The sequence below is a fragment of the Oncorhynchus gorbuscha genome, linkage group LG25 (assembly GCF_021184085.1).
Source record: "Oncorhynchus gorbuscha isolate QuinsamMale2020 ecotype Even-year linkage group LG25, OgorEven_v1.0, whole genome shotgun sequence".
Lineage (NCBI taxonomy): Eukaryota > Metazoa > Chordata > Actinopteri > Salmoniformes > Salmonidae > Oncorhynchus > Oncorhynchus gorbuscha.
In genome coordinates this window covers 31,361,175-31,382,921 of record NC_060197.1, presented here as the reverse complement: position 1 = coordinate 31,382,921, position 21,747 = coordinate 31,361,175, and the positions used below count along the sequence as shown (strand labels likewise).

Sequence of the window (21,747 nt, the reverse complement as noted above, 5' to 3'; positions counted from 1 at the left end):
AGTCTTGCTGCTGCATGTGTGCGTGCCGCCCGTTTCCTGCCTGTGCTGTCCAAGGTGCTGCATTCGAGAGTATGGTTAAAATCAACATTATGGTTAATGTAAGCCGAGACGTCAAACTAAGTTGTGCTCACTGCTCTCATCCTGTGTGAAGTTTAAGTAGTCTTTTTTTTTTTTACTTGGCAAATTAGGCCACTGGATATTGGACCAGACAGTTCAATGTCGGACAATACTGCTTCACAAATGTTTCACTCCTGTCCTAATAGGCTACCCCCCCCCCCCCTCCCCCCACCCTCTTTTTTTTGTTCCACTGAAACAGGAAGTTTAACGGCTGCTGCTTACACGTGTTCTATTTATTTCGCCTCTGTAGATACACACTCCCAGTCGCCTCACCCAGACACCCACGGATATTGTTACAGTTATATCAGCGCAATGGAGTTATTCAAGGAGGCAGTGGACTACCTTGAGACACAGCATATCCTAGGCAAGTACATTACTGTGTGTCTTGCCATAAGTGTGGGTTTGTATGCATGTTTTATTTCTGTGTAAATGATGTGTGTGTTTCTACTCTATCTCAGTGGAGGCTGCAGGTGGTACAGGGCCTGATCCACTGGAGGATGATGTGTTTCCAGAGGAGGATGTGTTCTCCCCCCTCCAGACAGACAGCATGGACCTGCCCGACACCCCCGTGAGTTATTGCCCTATGGCGCCATACATGGTGCCTTCCTCTCCTATTGGTCAGACCTGCACACACACACACACACACACACACACACACACACACACACACACACACACACACACACACACACACACACACACACACACACACACACACACACACACACACACACACACACACACACACACACACACACACACACACACACACACACACACACACACACACACACACACACACACACACACACACACACACACACACACACACACACACACACACACACACACACACACACACACACACACACACACACACACACACACACACACACACACACACACACACACACACACACACACACACACACACACACACACACACACACACACACACATACGTACACACACACATTTACAGCAGAGTGTTTTCTCTGCCTTTAAGGTCCTGCGTACCCTGGAAGAGATGCTGGTTAGGAGGCTCATGGTCCTGAGAACGGTCCTGGACAGTGAGAAGATCTACCTCAATGAGCTAGAGACACTGTTAATGGTAACACACACACACATGAACACACTGCTCAGGGGCTTTGGTGTGTTTATTTGTTTCTAAGGGTCCTTAAGCACGCGGTTATGTATGGTGGCATACAGCATCCTTTGCAATAACAATTACAACACACGTTTTCTATTGGCTCTGTTGTCGGGTGGCATACTGCTTCCTCCTGTAGCCACAACACTTCTGTAATTATTTGTTGAGAGAATTACTTCTCTCTTTTGTCCAGGGCTTGATTTCATTATGAAAACCATGCTTCCTCTCCTTTCTACCTGTTGACTCCACCTCACAGTCCTGAAAGGGATAAGGTGTAATTATAAGCTGTAATATAAGGTGTAATATAAGCTTCTGGAAAGGATTGTTTTCTCCATATTGTTTACACCTAGTGAACTAGGGCTGAGGGAAGTGGGTGAGGTTTTGTATTGGAATTCAACCATTACAAGTAGGCAGCATTAGGAGTGAGTGACTGTGATAGGAAGTGGTTTTGCAATAACGAGTGACCAAGTCCTTTTTTATATATCTTAATTTCTCTTCTCCTTTATCTCCATCTCATTATAATAGTCATGCTTCTGCTTTTGTGTCAACAAGCAACACAAATAGAGAAATAACCCCCACTTGGTGTGGTATCGTAAGGTTGGTCAGACCCACCCATGTTGAAAAGTATGGGCTGTTCACCCAGATGCTTGTGTTTAGTGTGAGTACTGTATGACAGTGTGTAAGAGAGAATTTGTAGTGTGCATTTGTGTGCACTGCGAGAGTGGGTGTCAAAAAGGCTTTTGACAGATACATGTGTCCTGTGTGTCTATATTTACTAACGTGTGAACATTTAAGCTGTGCTCGTCGTTCTCTTCTCTTCTCACCCCCCTCCCTCACCTCCCTTTCTCAACTTTTTTTATCACACCCACTCTTTGTCTCTCTCTCTCTCTCTCTTTGTCTCTCTCTCTCTCTTTGTCTCTCTCCCCCCCCCCATCCCATCCCTCACCTCCTTCCTTCCCCAGCCTATGAAGGCCTTGAAGGCCACAGCAGGGACGTCCCAGCCAGTTCTGTCCAGCCAGCAGGTCCGAACTGTGTTCTATCAGGTGCCTGAGCTCAGAGACCTGCACAGAGACTTCTACACTTGCCTGAGGGACCGCCTGGGGCTGCTGGGGCCACAAATACACCCAGAGACAGACCCGGGGCAGGGGCCGGGGAAAGAGCAGGGCCAAATGGGCTTCCACCTAACTGTTGGAGACCTCTTCCTTAAGATTGTGAGTTCCTCCTTCTGCTCCATCCATCCTTTTATTGACTCACTATCAGCTACAGGGGTCTTATTTCACACCTATTCTCACACACACAGGTGAGCCAGATAGGTGTGTATCGTGGTTTCATAGATAACTATGAGAGTGCTGTGGAGATCGTGAGGAGGTGTACTCAGACTGACAAGCGCTTCAGAATACTGGCTGAGGTAAGATTCAGAATACTGTTCGGGGTAAGTTTCAGAATACTGGCTGATGTAAACTTCAAAATACTGGTTGATGTAAACTTCAGAATACTGGCTGATGTAAGCTTCAGAATACTGGCTGATGTAAGCTTCAGAATACTGGCTGATGTAAGCTTCAGAATACTTGCTGATGTAAGCTTCAGAATACCGGTTGATGTAAACTTCAGAATACTGGCTGAAGTAAACTTCAGAATACTGGCTGAAGTAAACTTCAGAATACTGGCTGATGTAAACTTCAGAATACTGGCTGAAGTAAACTTCAGAATACTGGCTGATGTAAACTTCAGAATACTGGCCGATGTAAGAGATCACTGATTTGGAAATGTGTGAATTGCAACATCTCTCTCTCTCTCACTCTCTCTCTCTCTCTGTCTCTATGCACTTGTTACCTCGAACGAAACACGTGAATTATCAGCAAATTCAAAGTTGAAGTTATGCAATATTATAACCTTCTCACACTCCCTCTCTCCTGTTTTCAGAGTATGATGTTTTATAATGGATCAGACAAATCGAAGACGGAATACACCTTTGAGGGTAAGATGAAGGTTTTGCCTCTTTTTAAGGAGTCACTGCATGTCCCTCCACCCTCCACTGTATGAATCACATGTTGTTTGAATCCCTGCAGCTCTGCTGTACAAGCCTCTGGACAGAGTCACCAAGACAACCTTAGTGCTGCATGTAAGAGTGTCCCCCCCATTCCGTCCATCCGTTCATTTATCTGTTCACTTAAACACCGACACTCATTTCTACACTTACCACTCTATCTCCTGTCTTCCTCCCCTTCCCACTTTCTTTCATCCTTCCTCTTTTCTCCCTCCTCCCTCTCTCATCTACTGTATAGGACCTACTGAAGCACACTCCCCAGACGCATGGTGACCACCCCGTGCTGCTGGAGGCTCTGAGACTCTCCCAGAGCTTTCTGTCTGGGGTCAACGAGGGGTCACAGTGCAAACAAGAGGTCACCCTCAGCAGGGGCATGGTGAGATGGACAGAGAGGACACACACACACACACACACAGACAGACAGATGTAGATCCACGCACTTGCACACACACTTACGATGCGCAGAAGACACACACCCTTATGATGCACACACATGGACACACGCACCTACTTTAACTACACACCCGTATAAAGTTTCACACACCGTATCATAGCCATCGCTGTATGTGTGTGTGTGTTGCAGCGGCGTCAGTTGATGCGTGATGGCTTCGTGGTGGATGTGTGTGAGGGGGGGCGTAACCTTTGCCATCTCTTCCTGTACACTGACCTGCTGCTATGCACCAAACTCAAGGGCGGGGCTCAAGGGTGAGTGACAGGTCCAGAATGTGTGTGTTGAAGTTTATTAAGAGACTTTCTTTTTTTTAAATCACACAGAATGTGTGTGCATGCATTTGTCCATTTGTTTGTTCATTTGTGTGTGTGTGTGTGTGTGTGTGTGTGTGTGTGTGTGTGTGTGTGTGTGTGTGTGTGTGTGTGTGTGTGTGTGTGTGTGTGTGTGTGTGTGTGTGTGTGTGTGTGTGTGTGTGTGTGTGTGTGTGTGTGTGTGTGTGTGTGTGTGTGTGTCCTATCTCCCAGTAAGCAGGCCCAGTACAGGTTCTGTTGGTACCTGCCTCTAGCTGGACTGAAACTCCGCTGGGGACCAGAGATGGAGCGCACCACAGACACACACCAGCGCATACACACCATGAGAGCTAAGATGTACGTGCTCAGACACGAACTGCGACAGATCATGGTTAGTCTTTATGTGTGTGTGTGTGTGTGTGTGTGTGTGTGTGTGTGTGTGTGTGTGTGTGTGTGTGTGTGTGTGTGTGTGTGTGTGTGTGTGTGTGTGTGTGTGTGTGTGTGTGTGTGTGTGTGTGTGTGTGTGTGTGTGTGTGTGTGTGTGTGTGTGTGTGTGTGTGTGTGTGTGTGTATTGTCCAATACAACCATTACGCTGCAAAGTATTCAGATTTAAAATGTTAACTGTGTGTGTGTCCTACAGAAGCCTGTCCCACTGAAGTCCTTGGCCGCTCGAACTTCAGAGCGAGGCAGGAAGAAGATGGAGCACCTTGAACTGATGTTTCTCACACAGTCTCCCTTCCTCCCCCTGGAACTACACAGCCCCAGTGGCAAGGTACACACACACACACACACACACACACACACACACACACACACACACACACACACACACACACACACACACACACACACACACACACACACACACACACACACACACACACACACACACGCGCGCGTTTTACGATCCTTGTGGAGACCAAACAATTGATTCCCATTCAAAATACTATTTTCTTCTAACCCTAAACCTAACCCTTGCTTTAACCCTAACCCTAACCTTAGCCCTTAACCCCTAACCCTAATTCTAACCCTAAACCTTATTCTAACCCTAACCCTAATCCTAAACCTAACCCTTAAGCCTAAAATAGCCTTTTTGGTTGTGAAAAGTCTCCACTTGTCTGAATTTTCCTTTATTTACTATCCATGTGAGGACTTCTGGTCCCACACACACCTAAACCCTAATACACATACATCCCCCTCTGTGTGCGTTATTTTTCAGAGCCACACTCTGGTGATGTCATCTCTGTATGAACTAGAGGAGTGGAGAGAGGCCATCCACAGACTCACCAGAGATAGTGAGTGAAAGGGTAGTGTGTGTAGTTGTGTGAGTGAGTGAGTGAGTGAGTGAGTGAGTGAGTGAGTGAGTGAGTGAGTGAGTGAGTGAGTGAGTGAGTGAGTGAGTGAGTGAGTGAGTGAGTGAGTGAGAAATTGTGTAAGTATGTGAGTGTGTGTGTGAGTGAATGAGTGATTGAGTGTGAGAGAGTGAGTGATTGAGTGTGAGAGAGTGAGTGATTGAGTGAATGAATGTGTGAGTGAGTTTGTGAGTGTGAGTGAGTGAGTGAGTGAGTGAGTGTGAGTGAGTGAGTGAGTGAGTGAGTGAGTGAGTGAGTGGTGTATGAGTGATTAAGTGTGTACTGTATGTGAGTAAGTGAGTTAATGAGGGAATGTGTAAGTGAGTGAGTGAGTCAGTACATCAATGGTTGTAGTTTGTTGCACAGTATGCCATTCAGGTGGTCTATGATGTGTGTGTGTGTTATTTCTCAGACATAGAAACGGTTCCTCCAGATCTGCTCACCTTGACCAGCTCCTGTGTCAAACTGAGAATGACCCAACAGCCTCCCCTACACGGCATACTGCCTCGTGAGACATCGTTTCAGACACACCTTTCTCATGATCACTTCCATTCACTTTCTCTTCTCTTTATCTACCATACTCTACATTTCACCCTCTCACTCGCTCTCTGTCGCTCTCTCTCATGGAGTGCAATTGGTTTGATGACACATTCAATTCGTTTTAGCCCAATTTTTATAAGTATTTCAATTTGAATTTGTTTTTTAATGGCGTAGAATGCCCTGCGTGCTTTCTCTTTCAGTTAATTCACTGCCTCATTTAGGTGTCCAGTTGAGCTTATTTTTAAACCTAATTAATTGTACTGTAAGCAGTACTCTATATAATTTGTACCAATTGAGAACTTTGGTCTAATTCCCTGAGACCTGTATCTTCTCTGGAAAATCATTATTTTTGTATTTTTGGGGTTTACTGCTTACGGCCCAGGTCTGGCCGTACTGCTCTAGCAGGTCCAGGCTCTGCTGTAAGCCATGTGCTCTGGGTGACAGCAGGCACAGGTCATCTGCGAAGAGCTGACATTTAACCTATGAATAGTGGAAACTAAAACCAGAGGCTGAGGATTTTTCTAGAATAGTGGCCAATTTGCTGATGTAAATATTGAAGAGTGCAGGGCTCAGATTGCAACCCTGGCGAAGGCCCTGCCCATGGTTAAAGAATTATGTTATTTTCTTGCCAATTTTGATGCTGCACATATTGCCAAATTGATTTAATTAGGTCATATGTTTTACCCCCTACACCACTTTCAATAACTGTGTAGAACAGTCCTGTATGCTGAATAGAATCAAATGCTTTTTGGAAGTTGATAAAGCAAGCAAATGTTTTGGTATTATTTTGGTGGACATGTTTATCTATCAGGGTGTGTAGGGTGTAAATATGATCCGTCGTGCGATGTTTTGGTATGAATCCAATTAGGCTTTTACTCAAGACATTGTGCTTATTAAGGAAGTTTAGAACTCTTACATTTATAATACTACAGAAAACCTTCTCCAGGTTACTGTAAAAAAAAAGCCTCTATAATTGTTAGGGTCAATTTTGTCTCCGTTCTTAAAGATGAGGAGGCCATCAGGTCCCATGCTTTTTTAAATTTGAGGGCCTGAAGTTTCTTATAGAGCTCCTGGTCAGTAATCGGGGAGTCCAATGGATTTTGATTGTCCTTTATAGCTTTTTCTAATCCATTCATCTTCTCATGAATTTGGCATTGTTCTGCGTCTGCAACAATTTGAACGGTGTTGTAGAGTGTTTTAAAATGGGTTAACCATATGTCACCATTTTGTATCGCTAATTCTTCTAGTTTTGATTTATTTTGGTTTTTCCAATTTTGCCAGAAGTTGTTTGTGTTTATGGATTCCTCAATTAGTGTCAGCTGCTTACTGTTGTACTGTGCTTTTTTGGTTCTGCGTGTACGTTTATAGAGTTTTAAAGTCTCACAGTAATGAAGGCATAATTGACCATTTGGGTCTCTGTGCTTTTGGTTTGATAGTCTTAAAAAAAAATCTTAGCATTTTACAATCTGCATCAAACCAGTTTTTTGGGTTTGTTTTTTATCCATTTGAGTTGTGCTTATTTTGCTGTTTGCCTGAATATATTGTTGATGTTTTTTTGTGCTAGATTGATGCCTCCTTCACTGTGAGTTGATGTGGTATCCAGAATGTTATTTAAGTGTTTTGATTTTTTTGGTTACTTGTTGCTTTCTGGTATTCTTCTGTGATCGTTTGAGCCCATCTGCACAAACTTCTGATTTCGTACATCTTACTGGGCTGTGAATGTGTGGCTGGTTGATCTGGTCATGTAGAAAGAAGCTCTGTGTTTAAAAAAAAAGCTGCCTCAGTGGCCATGTTGCTATGGTTACCACCAGTAAACAGTTGGAGCTAGCCAGTAAAATTTGAATTGAGCTATTCTGCACGATTCAGATTGCTTTTTCAACTCACACTATGTCATTCTTTTCCTCCTGTGTTGATCTTCAGTTGTACAATTTGATTACCAAGATACATTTAGCTAATTTAATTTAGTTAATCTCACTCTTGACAACCAGAAAGTTATAACCAGTCAGGAGATGTTCTTCTGCATGACTGCCTCTCTCTCTGTCTCTCTCTCTCCCTCTCAGAAAGTGAGGAGGAGTCTCTATGTGGGACTCTCAGTGTAGCCATTCACTCTGCCTGTGGATTACAACAGCCGGCCAGTGAGTATCCGCACACTATATCTACCATATATCTAACACTATCCAAATGCATACCACAGTGTCTATATCTTACCCAGACACAGTACATACATACAGTATACTCTAACCTCATACTCCACTGTAACACAAACCAGTAAGCTCTTTAAACAGACTGTCTCACTACTCCCTCCTAGGTGTGTATGTGTGTGTGGAGGTGGATGGCTTTGAGTTCTATGAGAGCCAAGCCCAGACCCATTCCTCTGTCAGCAGTCTCAGCCCTCACTGGGAACAGGTAAGATGCTGTACCCAGGCAAGATGTCTTCACGGATCCACCTGTACCTGAATACCCGAGACCCGGTCCGGGACCCAGAATTTGAAAATAATGTCACGGGTCTATTTCGGATCTGATGTGGGAGGCCGCTACTTCATATCGTTGTTTGTAACAGTGTAGGACATGAAACAGCCTCTATCTCAAGGCCATCAGACTGTTAAACAGCCATCACTAACATAGAGAGGCTGCTGCCAACATGCAGACTCAAATCTCTGGCCACTTAAATAAACGGGCTTAATTAAGGTGTCACTAGTCACTTTAAATAACGCCACTTTAATAATGTTTACATATGCTACATTACTCATCTCATTTGTATATACTGTATTCTACACCATCTACTGCATCTTGCCTATGCCGCACGCCATCGCTCATCCATATATTTATATGTACATATTCTTATTCATCCCTTTACATTTCCGTGAATGAGGTATTTGTTGTGAATTTGTTAGATTACGTGTTAGATTTTACTGCATAGTCGGATCTAGAAGCACAAGCATTTCGCTACACTCGCATTAACATCCGCTAACCATGTGTATGTGAACAATAACCCTTGATTTGATTTGAAGGCGCATATGTCAATTAGCCTAGCCAGCTTAACTAGCTTCTCCCGGTTTGATGCAGTCAAGACAGGTACTACGTAATCATATTGGATTATAAATATCCTAGCTATGGCAGCCATTACTCTACTATAGCGTGAGTTGGCTTGGTTGGTTGCTGTCTCTCTCTCATCTAACGCTCCTCCCTGTTAACCATGTCACTTGCTACACATAGCAGGCCCCTCACCAGCAGCAACAGGAAATGTGAATTATTCTGTTTGATTATAATTAATGGACATTTTTGTAGGGGATGATACAATGTTCATACGGGAAAATGTTCAACCGCAAATACACTACCATTTTTAAATGTCCTGCTTTGCGTCAAAGTTCTCCTGCAACAGAGGGATCAAATTAAGATCCTACATCTATAAATAATGATGATGCATTTCAGTGAGGATGCATTTAATTACATTTTTTCTTATAAATTACCATTTGAACTTAGTCATGCTACCCGTACGTCATCAACACTCTATTTGACAGTGGCTTGTGTTTGTCCTCAGGAGTTCTCATTCCAGGTGGATGGGGCTCAGAACCTCAGGGTGCTGGTTGTGTTACAGCCAGAGGAAGAAAAGATCTGTGAGGGCCAAGTCCTTGGCAAGACCTCCATACAGGTGTGTGTCTGCATGTGTGCCTAGATGTGTGTATTACTATCTGTTCTCCCATGTTTAGAAGGTGTGTGTGTGTGTGTGTGTGTGTGTGTGTGTGTGTGTGTGTGTGTGTGTGTGTGTGTGTGTGTGTGTGTGTGTGTGTGTGTGTGTGTGTGTGTGTGTGTGTGTGTGTGTGTGTGTGTGTGTGTGTGTGTGTGTGTGTGTGTGTGTGTGTGTGTGTGTGTGTCACAGGCAGCTGGTGGCACCTTAATTGGGGAGGACAGGCTCATAGTGACTGGATTGGAATGGTATTGAACACATTAAACACATTGTTTCGTTATGTTTGATGTCATTCCATTCACTTCATTCCACTTCCTTATTATGAGCCGTCCTCCCCTCATCAGTGTCCTGTGCTGTGTGTGCATGTGTGCATGTGTGCATGTGTGCGTGTGCCTGTGTTCACCTGTTCATATGTATGTGTTCTAGCTGGACCCATCCCTCCTACAGAAGCGATGGAGGAGACAGACCGTATCTCTAGGCCAGGTGGTTGTGAGTCTGTCTCTAAAGTACTACCCTCACCCTCTAGACCGGCCCAGTCTGGCCCCCGCCCAGCAACAGCGCATCTTCTGCATGCCCATTGGAGCTGTGGCACAGTGAGTCCTGTCAATCATTACAAATAGTCCAATGAGCTTTAAGGACCTGAGATTTTGGCACACTGGGTGCATCTCAATACTCTAAAGCAGTGGCAGGTAGCCTAGCGGTTAAGAGTGCTAGGCCAGTAACCAAAAGGTGGCTGGTTCAAATCCCTGCGCTGACAAGGTGAAAAATGCCATTGAGCAAGGCACTTAACCCTAATTATTCCTGCAAGTTGTTAAAATGTGGCAAACAAATTTTCCATGGTCTTCAATGAGGTCCATGGGGCCAAACTGAAAATGGGTCATATTTCCCCCTGTTAAAATTTGCTAAAGATAGTCCTCTATCCATCATTTTTTTATTTTTCAATTACTCTCTGACTGTCTAACTTTCATTTTGGGGATTATTAGCGAGTTGTACAGAGTCAAGAAACTTTTTGAATGGGGGTCCATTATCATTTCTACACAGTTTCCATTTGCCTTTAGTCATCTTAAAGTATATTGAGTTTGTTCCTCCCCCCTCAAAAACAAAATGTATCTTTTTATTTGATCATACCACCCACGGGCCGGATTGGACCCCCTGCTCTAAAGTGACTTCCTCTCCTTTTCTCATCTCTTAACTCATTTATTCGTAAGATAATCTTCAATAACACTTTGGGGTCTACTTTAGTCTCCCTCTCCTGGTCTGTTTAATAGTGTTAGGAAGTGAAATGAAACCACTCTGTAACCTCTTGTAATATGAGAATAGCAGATGTGGCAAGACAAAAATGGCATGAAAAGAGAAACCACACGGTGTGCTTTCCCTTTCTCTGAATTGAAAGGAGTCATTGCCTTTCGTGTGCATTGCATGTTTAATTTCTCTAGAATCAATTTAAATCATTCAAAACACCATATGAACATCCAATACAAGTTTTTCTACAATGCCGATTGCATATAATGTGTGTATGTGCTGTATGTAGAAACACAACCGGGAGTGTGTGTCTTGTGTGTGTGTCCTCTTCCAGACAGGAGGGAGTCCTGGTGCCACATGTGGTGCGTTGCTGTGTAGAGGAGGTGGAGAGGAGAGGAATGGAGGAGGTGGGCATCTACAGGCTATCAGCAGCTACCAGTGACATCAACAACCTCAAGACTGCCTTCAACACCAGTGAGTCTGTGTGTGTTTTTGGTGGGGCTGGAGGTCTGTTCAAGTATGTTGTGGTCTAATGTCAATGTATACTCCCTCTATCACTCTCTCTCTCTCTTTCTCGCTTACTCCCACCATCTCACCCTTCCCGCTCCCTTTCTTTCCCCCCTATCTCCCTCTTCCCTATCTCCCTCTTCCCTATCTCCCCCTCTCTTATATCTCTCCCTCCTTTCTCTCTCTCGCTCTCTCTATCACCTTCTAGACCTGCGTGAGGCAGTGTCCAGGTTGAGGTGTGTAGATGTGAATGCTGTCTCAGGTATACTGAAGCTCTACTTCAGGGAGCTGCCGGAACCCCTTATACCTACAGAGCTGTTTCAGAGCTTCACCAAGGCGTTGGGTATGTCACATGCACACACACGCACGCACGCACGCACGCACGCACGCACGCACACACACACACACACACACACACACACACACACACACACACACACACACACACACACACACACACGCGCACGCACGCACACGCACACACACACACACACACACACACACACACACACACACACACACACACACACACACACACACACACACACACACACACACACACACACACACACACACACACACACACACACACACACGCACACACACGCACACACACACAATTCTCCACTCATACCTGTGTTGTTTCTCTCTGTTAGACATCCCAGACCTGAGCTCCAGGAGTGTGTCCATGTTGTCTCTGCTCCAGTCCTGTCCCTCCGTCAACCAAAACACCTTCCTGTTCCTCCTCCACCACCTCAAACGGTCTCTCTCCCCTCTTGTCAATACTTTTTTTGCACTAAGTATGTTACTAAAAACATGATACTATTAACATATTACATGCTACTATTTACATTCGGTAATTTCGCAGACACATTTATTACAATATTAACAAACATCATATCCATTACATTTACATTTAAGTCATTTAGCAGACGCTCATATCCATGTAATGCTGACCTTATATTGCGTACCATTGTATTTTCCACATGTTTTTTTGCCAAAGATATCATATCCTCACGTGTATCCTTGTAAATGACATCATACTCTCACACGTTCTCCAGAGTGTCAGATAGACAGGATGTGAACAAGATGCCTCTAATGAACCTGGCCACTGTGTTTGGTCCCAGTCTACTGCGCCCCCCGGTGGCTGTTCTGGGGCAGAGCAGCCCGGCAGTGGACATTTCTCAGGAGGTGGTGGTGCAGGTTGGTCATAGCATTTCAACTGGGCCTCTGTGGAGAAATAATAATGATTACCTTTATAATACAATATAGTGACGATACAGCCTTTGTTCTAATACACTGAAAGAACACCTGCTCTTTCCATGACATACACTGTCCAGGTGAATACAGGGGAAAGCGATGATCCCTTATTAATGTCACTTGTTAAATCCACTTCAAATCAGTGTAGATGAAGGAGAGGAGACGGACTAAAGAAGGATTTTTAAGCCCTGAGACAATGGAGACATGGATTGTGTATGTGTGCCATTCAGAGGGTGAATGGGCAAGACAAAATATTTAAGTGCCTTTGAATGGGGTGTGGTAGTAGGTCCCAGGCTCACCCGTTTGTGTCAAGAACTGCAACTCTACTGGGTTTTTCACGCTCAACAGTTTCCCGTGTTTATCAAGAATAGTCCACCACCCAATGGATATCCAGTCAACTTGACACAACTGTGTGAAGCATCGGAGTCAACATGGGCCAGTATCCTGTGGAACGCTTTCGACACCTTATAGAGTCCACGCCCACCGCCGAATTGAGGCTGTTCTGAGGGCAAAAAGGGGGTACAACTCAATATTAGGAAGATGTCCTTAATGTCTTGTACACTCATTGTACTTTGACAATGCATCCCACCTCCCTTCTTTCCTCCTATGGCTTTAACTAACCGAGTAATGTCAAATCAGTGGCTACCTGATATTAAGGAAAGGAGGATGCATCATTTTATTTTGTTGAAAGAGTACATTGATTTCAAAAACAGTCGTCGAAAGATGATGTTTCTCTGACCCTCTGTGTGTACAGGTCCAGGTTGTGTATTCCTACCTGCAGTGTGACAACCTGCCAGCAGCCCAGACCTGCTTAGCACATGACACAGCGACCTGCGACAGCGACTGAGGAGGATTAGACAACCAGCAAGTGAACCAACCCCTGGAAACATCACGGTTGGCCAACAGAAACTAAGGGGAGGAAAAAAAGAAGACTTGTAAAACTACAGACACTGTAAAGATTAAATGTATTTATTTGGGTTGATAGACCTGTCCTTTACTTTATATGAGGCACTAGGTCGTAGGAGGTAGAGAAATGGACAGCAGATGGATTTGGGGGTGGGTTGTTGGGATTGGGGTGTGTCTGTGTTTCACACAGTGCAGATGTTGTATAAAGGTTGGAGGTCACCTCACTGGCTTGAAATCCCATCAGTTATGGTTCAAATCCAACTAGACGGAGTTCACACACACACACACACACACACACACACACACACACACACACACACACACACACACACACACACACACACACACACACACACACACACACACACACACACACACACACACACACACACACACACACACACACACACACACACACACACACACACACACACACACACACACACACACACACACACACCCAAGCCACTAGACTGCTGAACAATTCATTAAAATCGCCACAGGACAATTTTTATTGACCCCCCCCCTCTTGTACACTGCTGCTACTCGCTGTTTGTTTGTTACCTATGCATAGTCACTTCGCCCCCACCTACATGTACACAACTAGCCTGTACCACTGCACACGGACTCAGTACCGGTGCCCCCTGTATATAACCTCGTTATTATTATTCTTATTGTGTTTCTTTTTGTTATAACTTTTTATTTTAGCCTACTTGGTAAATATTTTCTTCTTCTTGAACTACACTGTTGGTTAAGGGCTTGTAAGTAAGCATTTCACGGTAAAGTCTACACTGTTGGTTAAGGGCTTGTAAGTCAGCATTTCACGGTGAAGTCTACACTGTTGGTTAAGGGCTTGTCATTTCACGTAAAGTCTACACTGCATTTCAGCATTTCATGTGAAGTCTACACTGTTGGTTAAGGGCTTGTCAGTAAGCATTTCATGGTAAAGTCTACACTGTTGGTTAAGGGCTTGTCAGTCAGCATTTCACGGTAAAGTCTACACTGTTGGTTAAGGGCTTGTCAGTCAGCATTTCACGGTAAAGTCTACACTGTTGGTTAAGGGCTTGTCAGTCAGCATTTCACGGTAAAGTCTACACTGTTGGTTAAGGGCTTGTCAGTCAGCATTTCACGGTAAAGTCTACACTGTTGGTTAAGGGCTTGTCAGTCAGCATTTCACGGTAAAGTCTACACTGTTGGTTAAGGGCTTGTCAGTCAGCATTTCACGGTAAAGTCTACACTGTTGGTTAAGGGCTTGTCAGTCAGCATTTCACGGTAAAGTCTACACTGTTGGTTAAGGGCTTGTCAGTCAGCATTTCACTATAAAGTCTACAGGTGTTGTATTCGACGCATTTGGCAAATCAGATTTGATTTGATTTGACACCATCACTACTGCACCCACTCCCACTTTGAGGCCCCACTCCCACACCACCTGGACAGGGTAGGCTAATGTAACCTCTCCCCCTCAGCCTTTTGATCCCTAATCCCACCTATCCTTAACCCCCCCCCCCCCGACCCTTTCTCCTCCTTCTCCCTCTCTCTCCCTCCACACATTCCCACAGACTCTGAGCGTTTCGGGAAGCCCATTGCATGGTGTCAGATGTGTGCATGTGTGTGTGCCTGCCTGCCTGCCATAACAACGTCCAGACCGCGCCTGGATACAAAGAAACGCGGAACCCTCGCTATGGCCCCTGGTGTCATAAATCACCTGTCCCCACTAACCCTGCGACTGCCAAAATAAGGTTCCCATTGCAAACTACAAACACATCATAGCACAATGGAGCTGGAGCCTGGAGAAGCTGTGTCTGAATAGTAGAGGGGAACAGACATCCATGACCAAAGGCTTCAGAGGACAGACAGGACGATATAATATCTTTAGGGTGGAAGGGTGGGAGGTCAAATGTACCATAGGCAAGGCTAAGGATAGGTAGAGGTGGTTAGACAGAGAAAAGGCGAAAGTATGTCGTGCATTAACCCAGAATGAATGGACAACACCTGTGTGTGTCACTTTGTTATAGTCAAAGGATATAACTGGGTTGTACAGTAACAGTATAAACATATATGCCACTGAAAGTGAGCTGTGCTGTATTTGTAACCCCCTGTAGCTAGCTGTAGAGAGAGAGAGATGGGGCCTGGTTCACAGAGGGTTGGGTTGGGGGTCAGATAGAGGAGGCCCGGTGGACAGAGTGGTGGGTTGGGGGCCAGAGAGAGAAGAAGCCTGGTGGTCAGAGGGATGGGTTGGGGGGCAGAGAGAGGAGGCCTGGTGGACAGAGTGGTGGGTTGGGGACCAGAGAGAGAGAGAGAAGAACCCTGGTGGTCAGAGGGATGGGTTGGGGGCAGAGAGAGGGGGCCTGGTGGACAGAGGGTTGGGTTGGGGGCCAGAGAGAGAGAGAGAGAAGAAGCCTGGTGGTCAGAGGGATGGGTTGGGGGGCAGAGAGAGGGGGCCTGGTGGACAGAAGGGTGGGTTGGGGGGCAGAGAGAGGGGGCCTGGTGGACAGAGGGTTAGGGGGCAGAGAGAGGGGGCCTGGTGGACAGAAGGGTGGGTTGGGGGGCAGAGAGAGGGGGCCTAGTGGACAGAGGGTTAGGGGGCAGAGGGTTGGGTTGGGGGCAGAGAGAGGGGGCCTGGTTGACAGAGGGTTGGGTTGGGGGCAGAGAGAGGAGGCCTGGTGGACAGAGTGGTAGGTTGGGGGCAGAGAGAGGAGGCCTGGTGGACAGAAGAGTGGGTTGGGGGGCAGAGAGGGGGTAGAGAGGAGGGGTGGGGGGGTGCGAGGGGCAGGATTTGGCCAAAGTCGAGGCACGCTTGATTAGTCCTAATCTGGGGGGACTCGGGTTGCCGTGGCCGCAGCGTGTCCGTATGGAAAGCATGCGGGTAGCGGATCAGAAGGATTGACCTCTCCCTTTCAGGTTAACAGAAGCTGTGTGTGTGTGTGTGTGTGTGTGTGTGTGTGTGTGTGTGTGTGTGTGTGTGTGTGTGTGTGTGTGTGTGTGTGTGTGTGTGTGTGTGTGTGTGTGTGTGTGTGTGTGTGTGTGTGTGTGTGTGTGTGTGTGTGTGTGTGTGTGTGTGTGTGTGTGTGTGTGTGTGAGGTGAAGCCACACAGCTCGTTGAACTTCGTCTTAGGTGTTTGATTCTGAGAATGTGTGTGTCTGTGTGAGAAAGAGAGAGACTGAGGGAAGAAAGAGGGAGAGAAAGGACAGGTGAAGAGAGAAAGAAATAGAGGAGAGAGGGGGAGAGAGAGAGAGAGAGAGAGAGAGAGAGAGAGAGAGAGAGAGAGAGAGAGAGAGAGAGAGAGAGAGAGAGAGAGGAAAAAAGAAGGGAAGATACGAGAGAGTTTGCAGGAGGTCTAATTAAACTTTGGCTCTGGCTGCGGTGCAGACCTCATACCTCGTAAAAGCCTCTCTCACAGGCAGTAAACATGGCACCTCTCGACAACACACAGAGGCACACAGAGGCAAACACCATGTAGCAGCTAATCCCTCACATACACACACACACACACACACACACACACACACACACACACACACACACACACACACACACACACACACACACACACACACACACACACACACACACACACACACACACACACACACACACACACACACACACACACACACACACACAGCCTCCTAGCCTTGATGACAGCTTTGCACACTCTTGGCGATCTCTCGACCAGCTTCACCTGGAATGCTTTTCCAACAGTCTTGAAGGAGTTCCCACACATGCTGAGCACTTGTTGGCTGCTTTTCCTTCACTCTGCGGTCCAACTCATCCCAAACCATCTCAATTAGGTTGAGGTCGGGTGATGGTGGAGGCCAGGTAATCTCATGCAGCACTCCATTACTCTACTTCTTGGTCAAATAGCCCTTACACAGCCTGGAGGTGTGTTGTGTCATTGTCTTGTTGAAAAGAGATGATAGTCCCACTATGCGCAAACCAGATGGGATGGTGGATCGCTGCAGAATGCTGTGGTAGCCATGCTGGTTAATTGTGTCTTGAATTAAAAATAAATCACAGACAGTGTCACCAGCAATGCACCAGCACACCATCACCCCTCCTCCTCCATGCTTCACGGTGGGAACCAAAAATCTCACATTTGGAGTTATAAGACCAAAGAACAGATTTCCGCCAGTCTAATGTCCATTGCTTGTGTTTCTTGGCCCAAGTCTCTTCCTTTTATTGTTGTCCTTTAGTAGTGGTTTCTTTGCAGCAATTTGACCATGAAGGCCTGATTCAAGCAGTATCCTCTGAACAGTTCATGTTAAGTTGTGAAATTTTCAGGATTGACTGACCTTCATTGACTGACCTTTGCTTATTTGAGCTGTTCTTGCCCTAATACGGACTTGGTAGGGCTATCTTCTGTATACCACCCCTATCTTGTTAAAACACAACTGATTGGCTAAAACGCATTAAGAAGGAAATAAATTCCCCAAATTAACTTTTAACAAGGCACACCTTTTAATTGAAATGCATTCCAGGTGACTATCGCATGAAACTGGTTGACAGAATGCCAAGAGTGTCCAAAGCTGTCTTCAAGGCAAAGGGTGGCTACTTTGAAGAAACTGAAATCGAAAACACATTTTGATTTGTTTAGAACTTTTTTGGTTACTACATATGTATTATTTCATATTTGTATTGTCTTCACCCTACAATGTAAACAATCGTTTTTAAAAAAAGGAAGAAAAAGCCTTGAATGAGTAGGTGTGTCCAAACTTTTGACCGGTACTGTGCGTGTGGAGGCAAAACTTACACTTGCTACCGTCCCTCATGCACGTGTGCTTTATATTTTTTGTCAGTGTTTACATTACATATGTAAATAGCAAATTGCGTAACGTTTACAAACTGTATTGCAAAGCTTGTCTGAATAAACCATAAGACAACTTGAATGCTGTAGGCTTACAGTGGTTGTATACTCAGTGCTTGCAGGTCACTAGCGTGTGTGTGTAAGTGTGTGTGTGTGTTCAAGTCTGTGTGTGTGCTGGGGGAGTTTTCAGATCAAACTCACTGTCGTCAGGGGGTCAACTGTGAAGACGGCTGCTGACAGGTGTTCCTGGAAAAACAGAGCAGGTGCATCTCTCTCTCTCTCTCTCTCTCTCTCTCTCTCTCTCTCTCTCTCTCTGTCTCTCTCTTTTTCTTTCTCTGTCTTGCATTCACACTCTCATCTTCTCCACACACTCACACACACAAAGACACACACACACAGCCACAGACACTCTCCCTCCCTCTGTGTGTGGGGTACCCTAGAGAGGTCATCAGTCAGCGAAGCTATTTTTCTCCTCATTTTATTTTCAATCACAGGAAACATCACAACATGGGCCAACCAATCACAGGCTACATCGCAACATGGGCCAACCAATCACAGGCTACATCGCAACATGGGCCAACCAATCACAGGCTACATCGCAACATGGGCCAACCAATCACAGGCTACATCGCAACATGGGCCAACCAATCACAGGCTACATCACAACATGGGCCAATCAGTCAACCATACAAGCTATAAGAACAACATGACAACTCACAATTGGGAGCTCCTTCATAGGTCTCACCCTCACTCTTACTCCCTCCCCTCCTCACTCATACCTCTCACCCCTTCCCCAGGGCTGGGGTGCTATACGTATTTTCCAGACCAAAACAGAATGCATGACATCACATTTGACCAATGCTTTTTTAGATGTATATCTCTAGTTCTAAATGTCTGTGGTAGGATTCATGCTCTATCTGAGAGTCATATTCTATCTTAGAGCAACTCAACGTTCCTCTAAATGGCAGTTCGTTGGTGTCAGTTTCTTAGACTATGGTTGCATCGCTCCAACCCATGGGAACTGTGCCTCCGTGAACATAAGTTTGTGTCACTTGACCCGATGTTGTGTATCTGCCACTGAAAGGAACTCTCAACCGAAGTGGTGTGACAAGCACAAAGTAGGACAGTCAGTTGTAGACAGTATTTGTACAGTACTTTATTACATGAAAAACACCTTTATTTTCATCTCAAAGGTCATTTTGTGAGGTAGAAGTCATAGTCTGACAGGCGTGGTAGCGAGGCGTCGGTGAGCCGCCTTCAAACCTACTCAATCATATATCCGTATTATTTGATTCTTGTTTGTTTAGCTTTTTCAAGCGCTTTGAGATTATTTCAGTAATGAAAAGTTGAATCAATTATTATTAGTAGTAGTGTATACTTTGGGACACATATTGCCCATACTGTATTGACATAAATAAATATATGTATGTCAGTTTACTATACATTTATTGTAATTGTGATCCATCCCGGAGCACCCTGGATCTATTCTTGCCTATAAATATACCTAAACGTTTCTAAGCATAAATACGATTCAGAAACTTTTTCAAGAAAACATTTGACTTTATGTAATTCAATAAAAACACCCTTTTCCACTTTTACAGTGTTCATTCACTCTCAACAATACTAAGCCGATTCAGTAGAAAAACATTGTAATGGCAAAGTTTGAGTCCTTTTCTCCATGACTCTGTTTTTAGCTCAAGCACCTGGATGTTTGATTTCTGAACCGATGACCAACCTGCTCCCTCTCATCTCCTCATTGGAAGTTGAAGGGAAAGATGGCGGGGACAACTGATCATCCCTCCGTTTCTCTGGACATTGGACACCCAGTGCTTACACAGTCTGACAGAGACTCACCCCCTCTCCTTACGAGAAGAACTGCAAAGGGATATAGCCCATCTATTTGACAATATTACTACATTTCTTCTTCCCTTCTTCTTTCTCTCTTCTTCCTCCTACATTTCAGACAGGGGTCTGGGTTGAACATACGAGACTGGGTGTGGAGGTGGATGGAGTCTGTTCCTGTTGCTCTTCCTGGGATTGTGAAGGTCCAGGTCTGTGGTGTGACGAGGACTGTGTATGAGTGTTTGTGTCCAACGCCACAGAGTTCTCTGCCTCCTCTTCCATGTCTTTCACAGAGTCTGAGGGTGTGTGTGAATGTGAATGTTTGTGTGGGTGCACCTTGACCTCTGTCTCTTTCTCTGTCACAAGGTGAGGTGGGGTGTACTCTGAGTGATGGTGCTTCCAGTGGCCCCCATCGGGGTCCCCACCCCCGGGCAATTTTGGGGGGCAGCGGCCCCTCTTGTCCTGCCCCCTGAACCCTCTCAGTTTGGGATTCCAGTGCTCCCTCCACTGGAGAGCCAGTGTGGATCTATCGGCGACCAGCCGTCGCTCCTCGGGGCCCCAGTTCCGCCTCCCCCCTTCGGCCCCAATCAGCAGGAAGGTGCGGCCCACCTGGAGGGCGGGGCAGCCGCAGCCCAGGTCGCGGTCGGGAACCCACAGCGCCTGGGGGCCCCTGCGAACACGGGAGGAAGAACCTGTACGGAACACGGTCTGGATCCAGACCGAGAACTGCCACCAGGGGCCTGAACGCTCCATCCCTCTGACCTGTAGCTTCAGGACTGGGGGGGGGGGGGGATTGCTTGAATTTAGTTTTTTTTGCATTGTAATTCTGCAGCCATGCCAAAGTCATTGTGCCTTACAGTTCTTACCAAAGTCCTTTAGACAGTACGTCTCCAGGTTCATCCTCAATTTAACCAGCGATGGCTGGCAATACGATACACACTCCTCATCTGAGAGCGAGAGAGAGAGAGAGAGAGAGAGAGAGAGAGAGAGAGAGAGAGAGAGAGAGAGAGAGAGAGAGAGAGAGAGAGAGAGAGAGAGAGAGAGAGAGAGAGAGAGAGAGGGGGGGGGGGGGTTGAGGGGAACAAGAGAACGAGGAGGAGATAAAGTGAGAGGGAGAGGGAGGGAATGTATTGAATGAGAGAGAGCATCTCACTGCGACACATGTCTGTACCACTAATTACAATATGCTCTGCTTCTATTTGTCATCACAGTATCTTATGTCTAACAGATGCCTCTCTGGAGTCCAGCAGCAGGTGAAATATCCCCCTACCACCACTAGAGGGAGCTAGAAAGCTACCAACCCAGTAGACCATTACAGCTGAGACTCACACAGGGTACAGTATGTATCTAATTGGAAAGTTATCAGTCACCAACTCTAGTCCAGAAGAGTTACAGTTATTCTGTTCTAAAACACCTGAAATCAGTTAATCCGTCACTGATCAGCATTTATTTTATCTAGGTGTGAAAGTGCTGGGCTGAAACAAAAGCCTGTAACTCCCCAGGTCCAGCGTTGGGGGGAACCACTGAAATTGTGGCCCAATATTACAGTTCA

The 21,747-nt window shown here is 45.8% G+C and overlaps 1 protein-coding gene and 1 pseudogene across 1 annotated transcript; one reads left to right on the top strand and one right to left on the bottom strand.

Moving 5' to 3' along the window:
* Positions 1-366: 366 nt before the first annotated feature.
* On the top strand, positions 367-13,907 carry LOC124014626 (active breakpoint cluster region-related protein-like). The gene is made up of 22 exons (XM_046329850.1): positions 367-481; positions 576-685; positions 1,124-1,228; positions 2,227-2,475; positions 2,565-2,672; positions 3,188-3,242; positions 3,334-3,386; positions 3,550-3,687; positions 3,895-4,016; positions 4,287-4,443; positions 4,694-4,825; positions 5,273-5,348; positions 5,818-5,913; positions 8,006-8,080; positions 8,254-8,351; positions 9,487-9,597; positions 10,060-10,226; positions 11,210-11,349; positions 11,591-11,725; positions 12,039-12,144; positions 12,444-12,585; positions 13,397-13,907. The coding sequence occupies exons 1-22, from the start codon at positions 430-432 to the stop codon at positions 13,487-13,489; spliced, it is 2,520 nt and encodes an 839-aa protein (XP_046185806.1). The 5' UTR covers positions 367-429; the 3' UTR covers positions 13,490-13,907.
* A 5,582-nt stretch (positions 13,908-19,489) lies between these two features.
* The window catches only part of LOC124014246, a 20,547-nt pseudogene continuing 18,289 nt past the window's right edge, over positions 19,490-21,747 (bottom strand).

Bases quoted from the DNA above. Each gene is read 5' to 3' on its own strand.
- LOC124014626 (XM_046329850.1), top strand. From the start codon at position 430: ATGGAGTTATTCAAGGAGGCAGTGGACTACCTTGAGACACAGCATATC. The intron at 4,444-4,693 runs GTTAGTCTTTAT...TGTGTCCTACAG, and splicing joins ACGAACTGCGACAGATCATG to AAGCCTGTCCCACTGAAGTC. The intron at 4,826-5,272 runs GTACACACACAC...GTTATTTTTCAG, and splicing joins TACACAGCCCCAGTGGCAAG to AGCCACACTCTGGTGATGTC.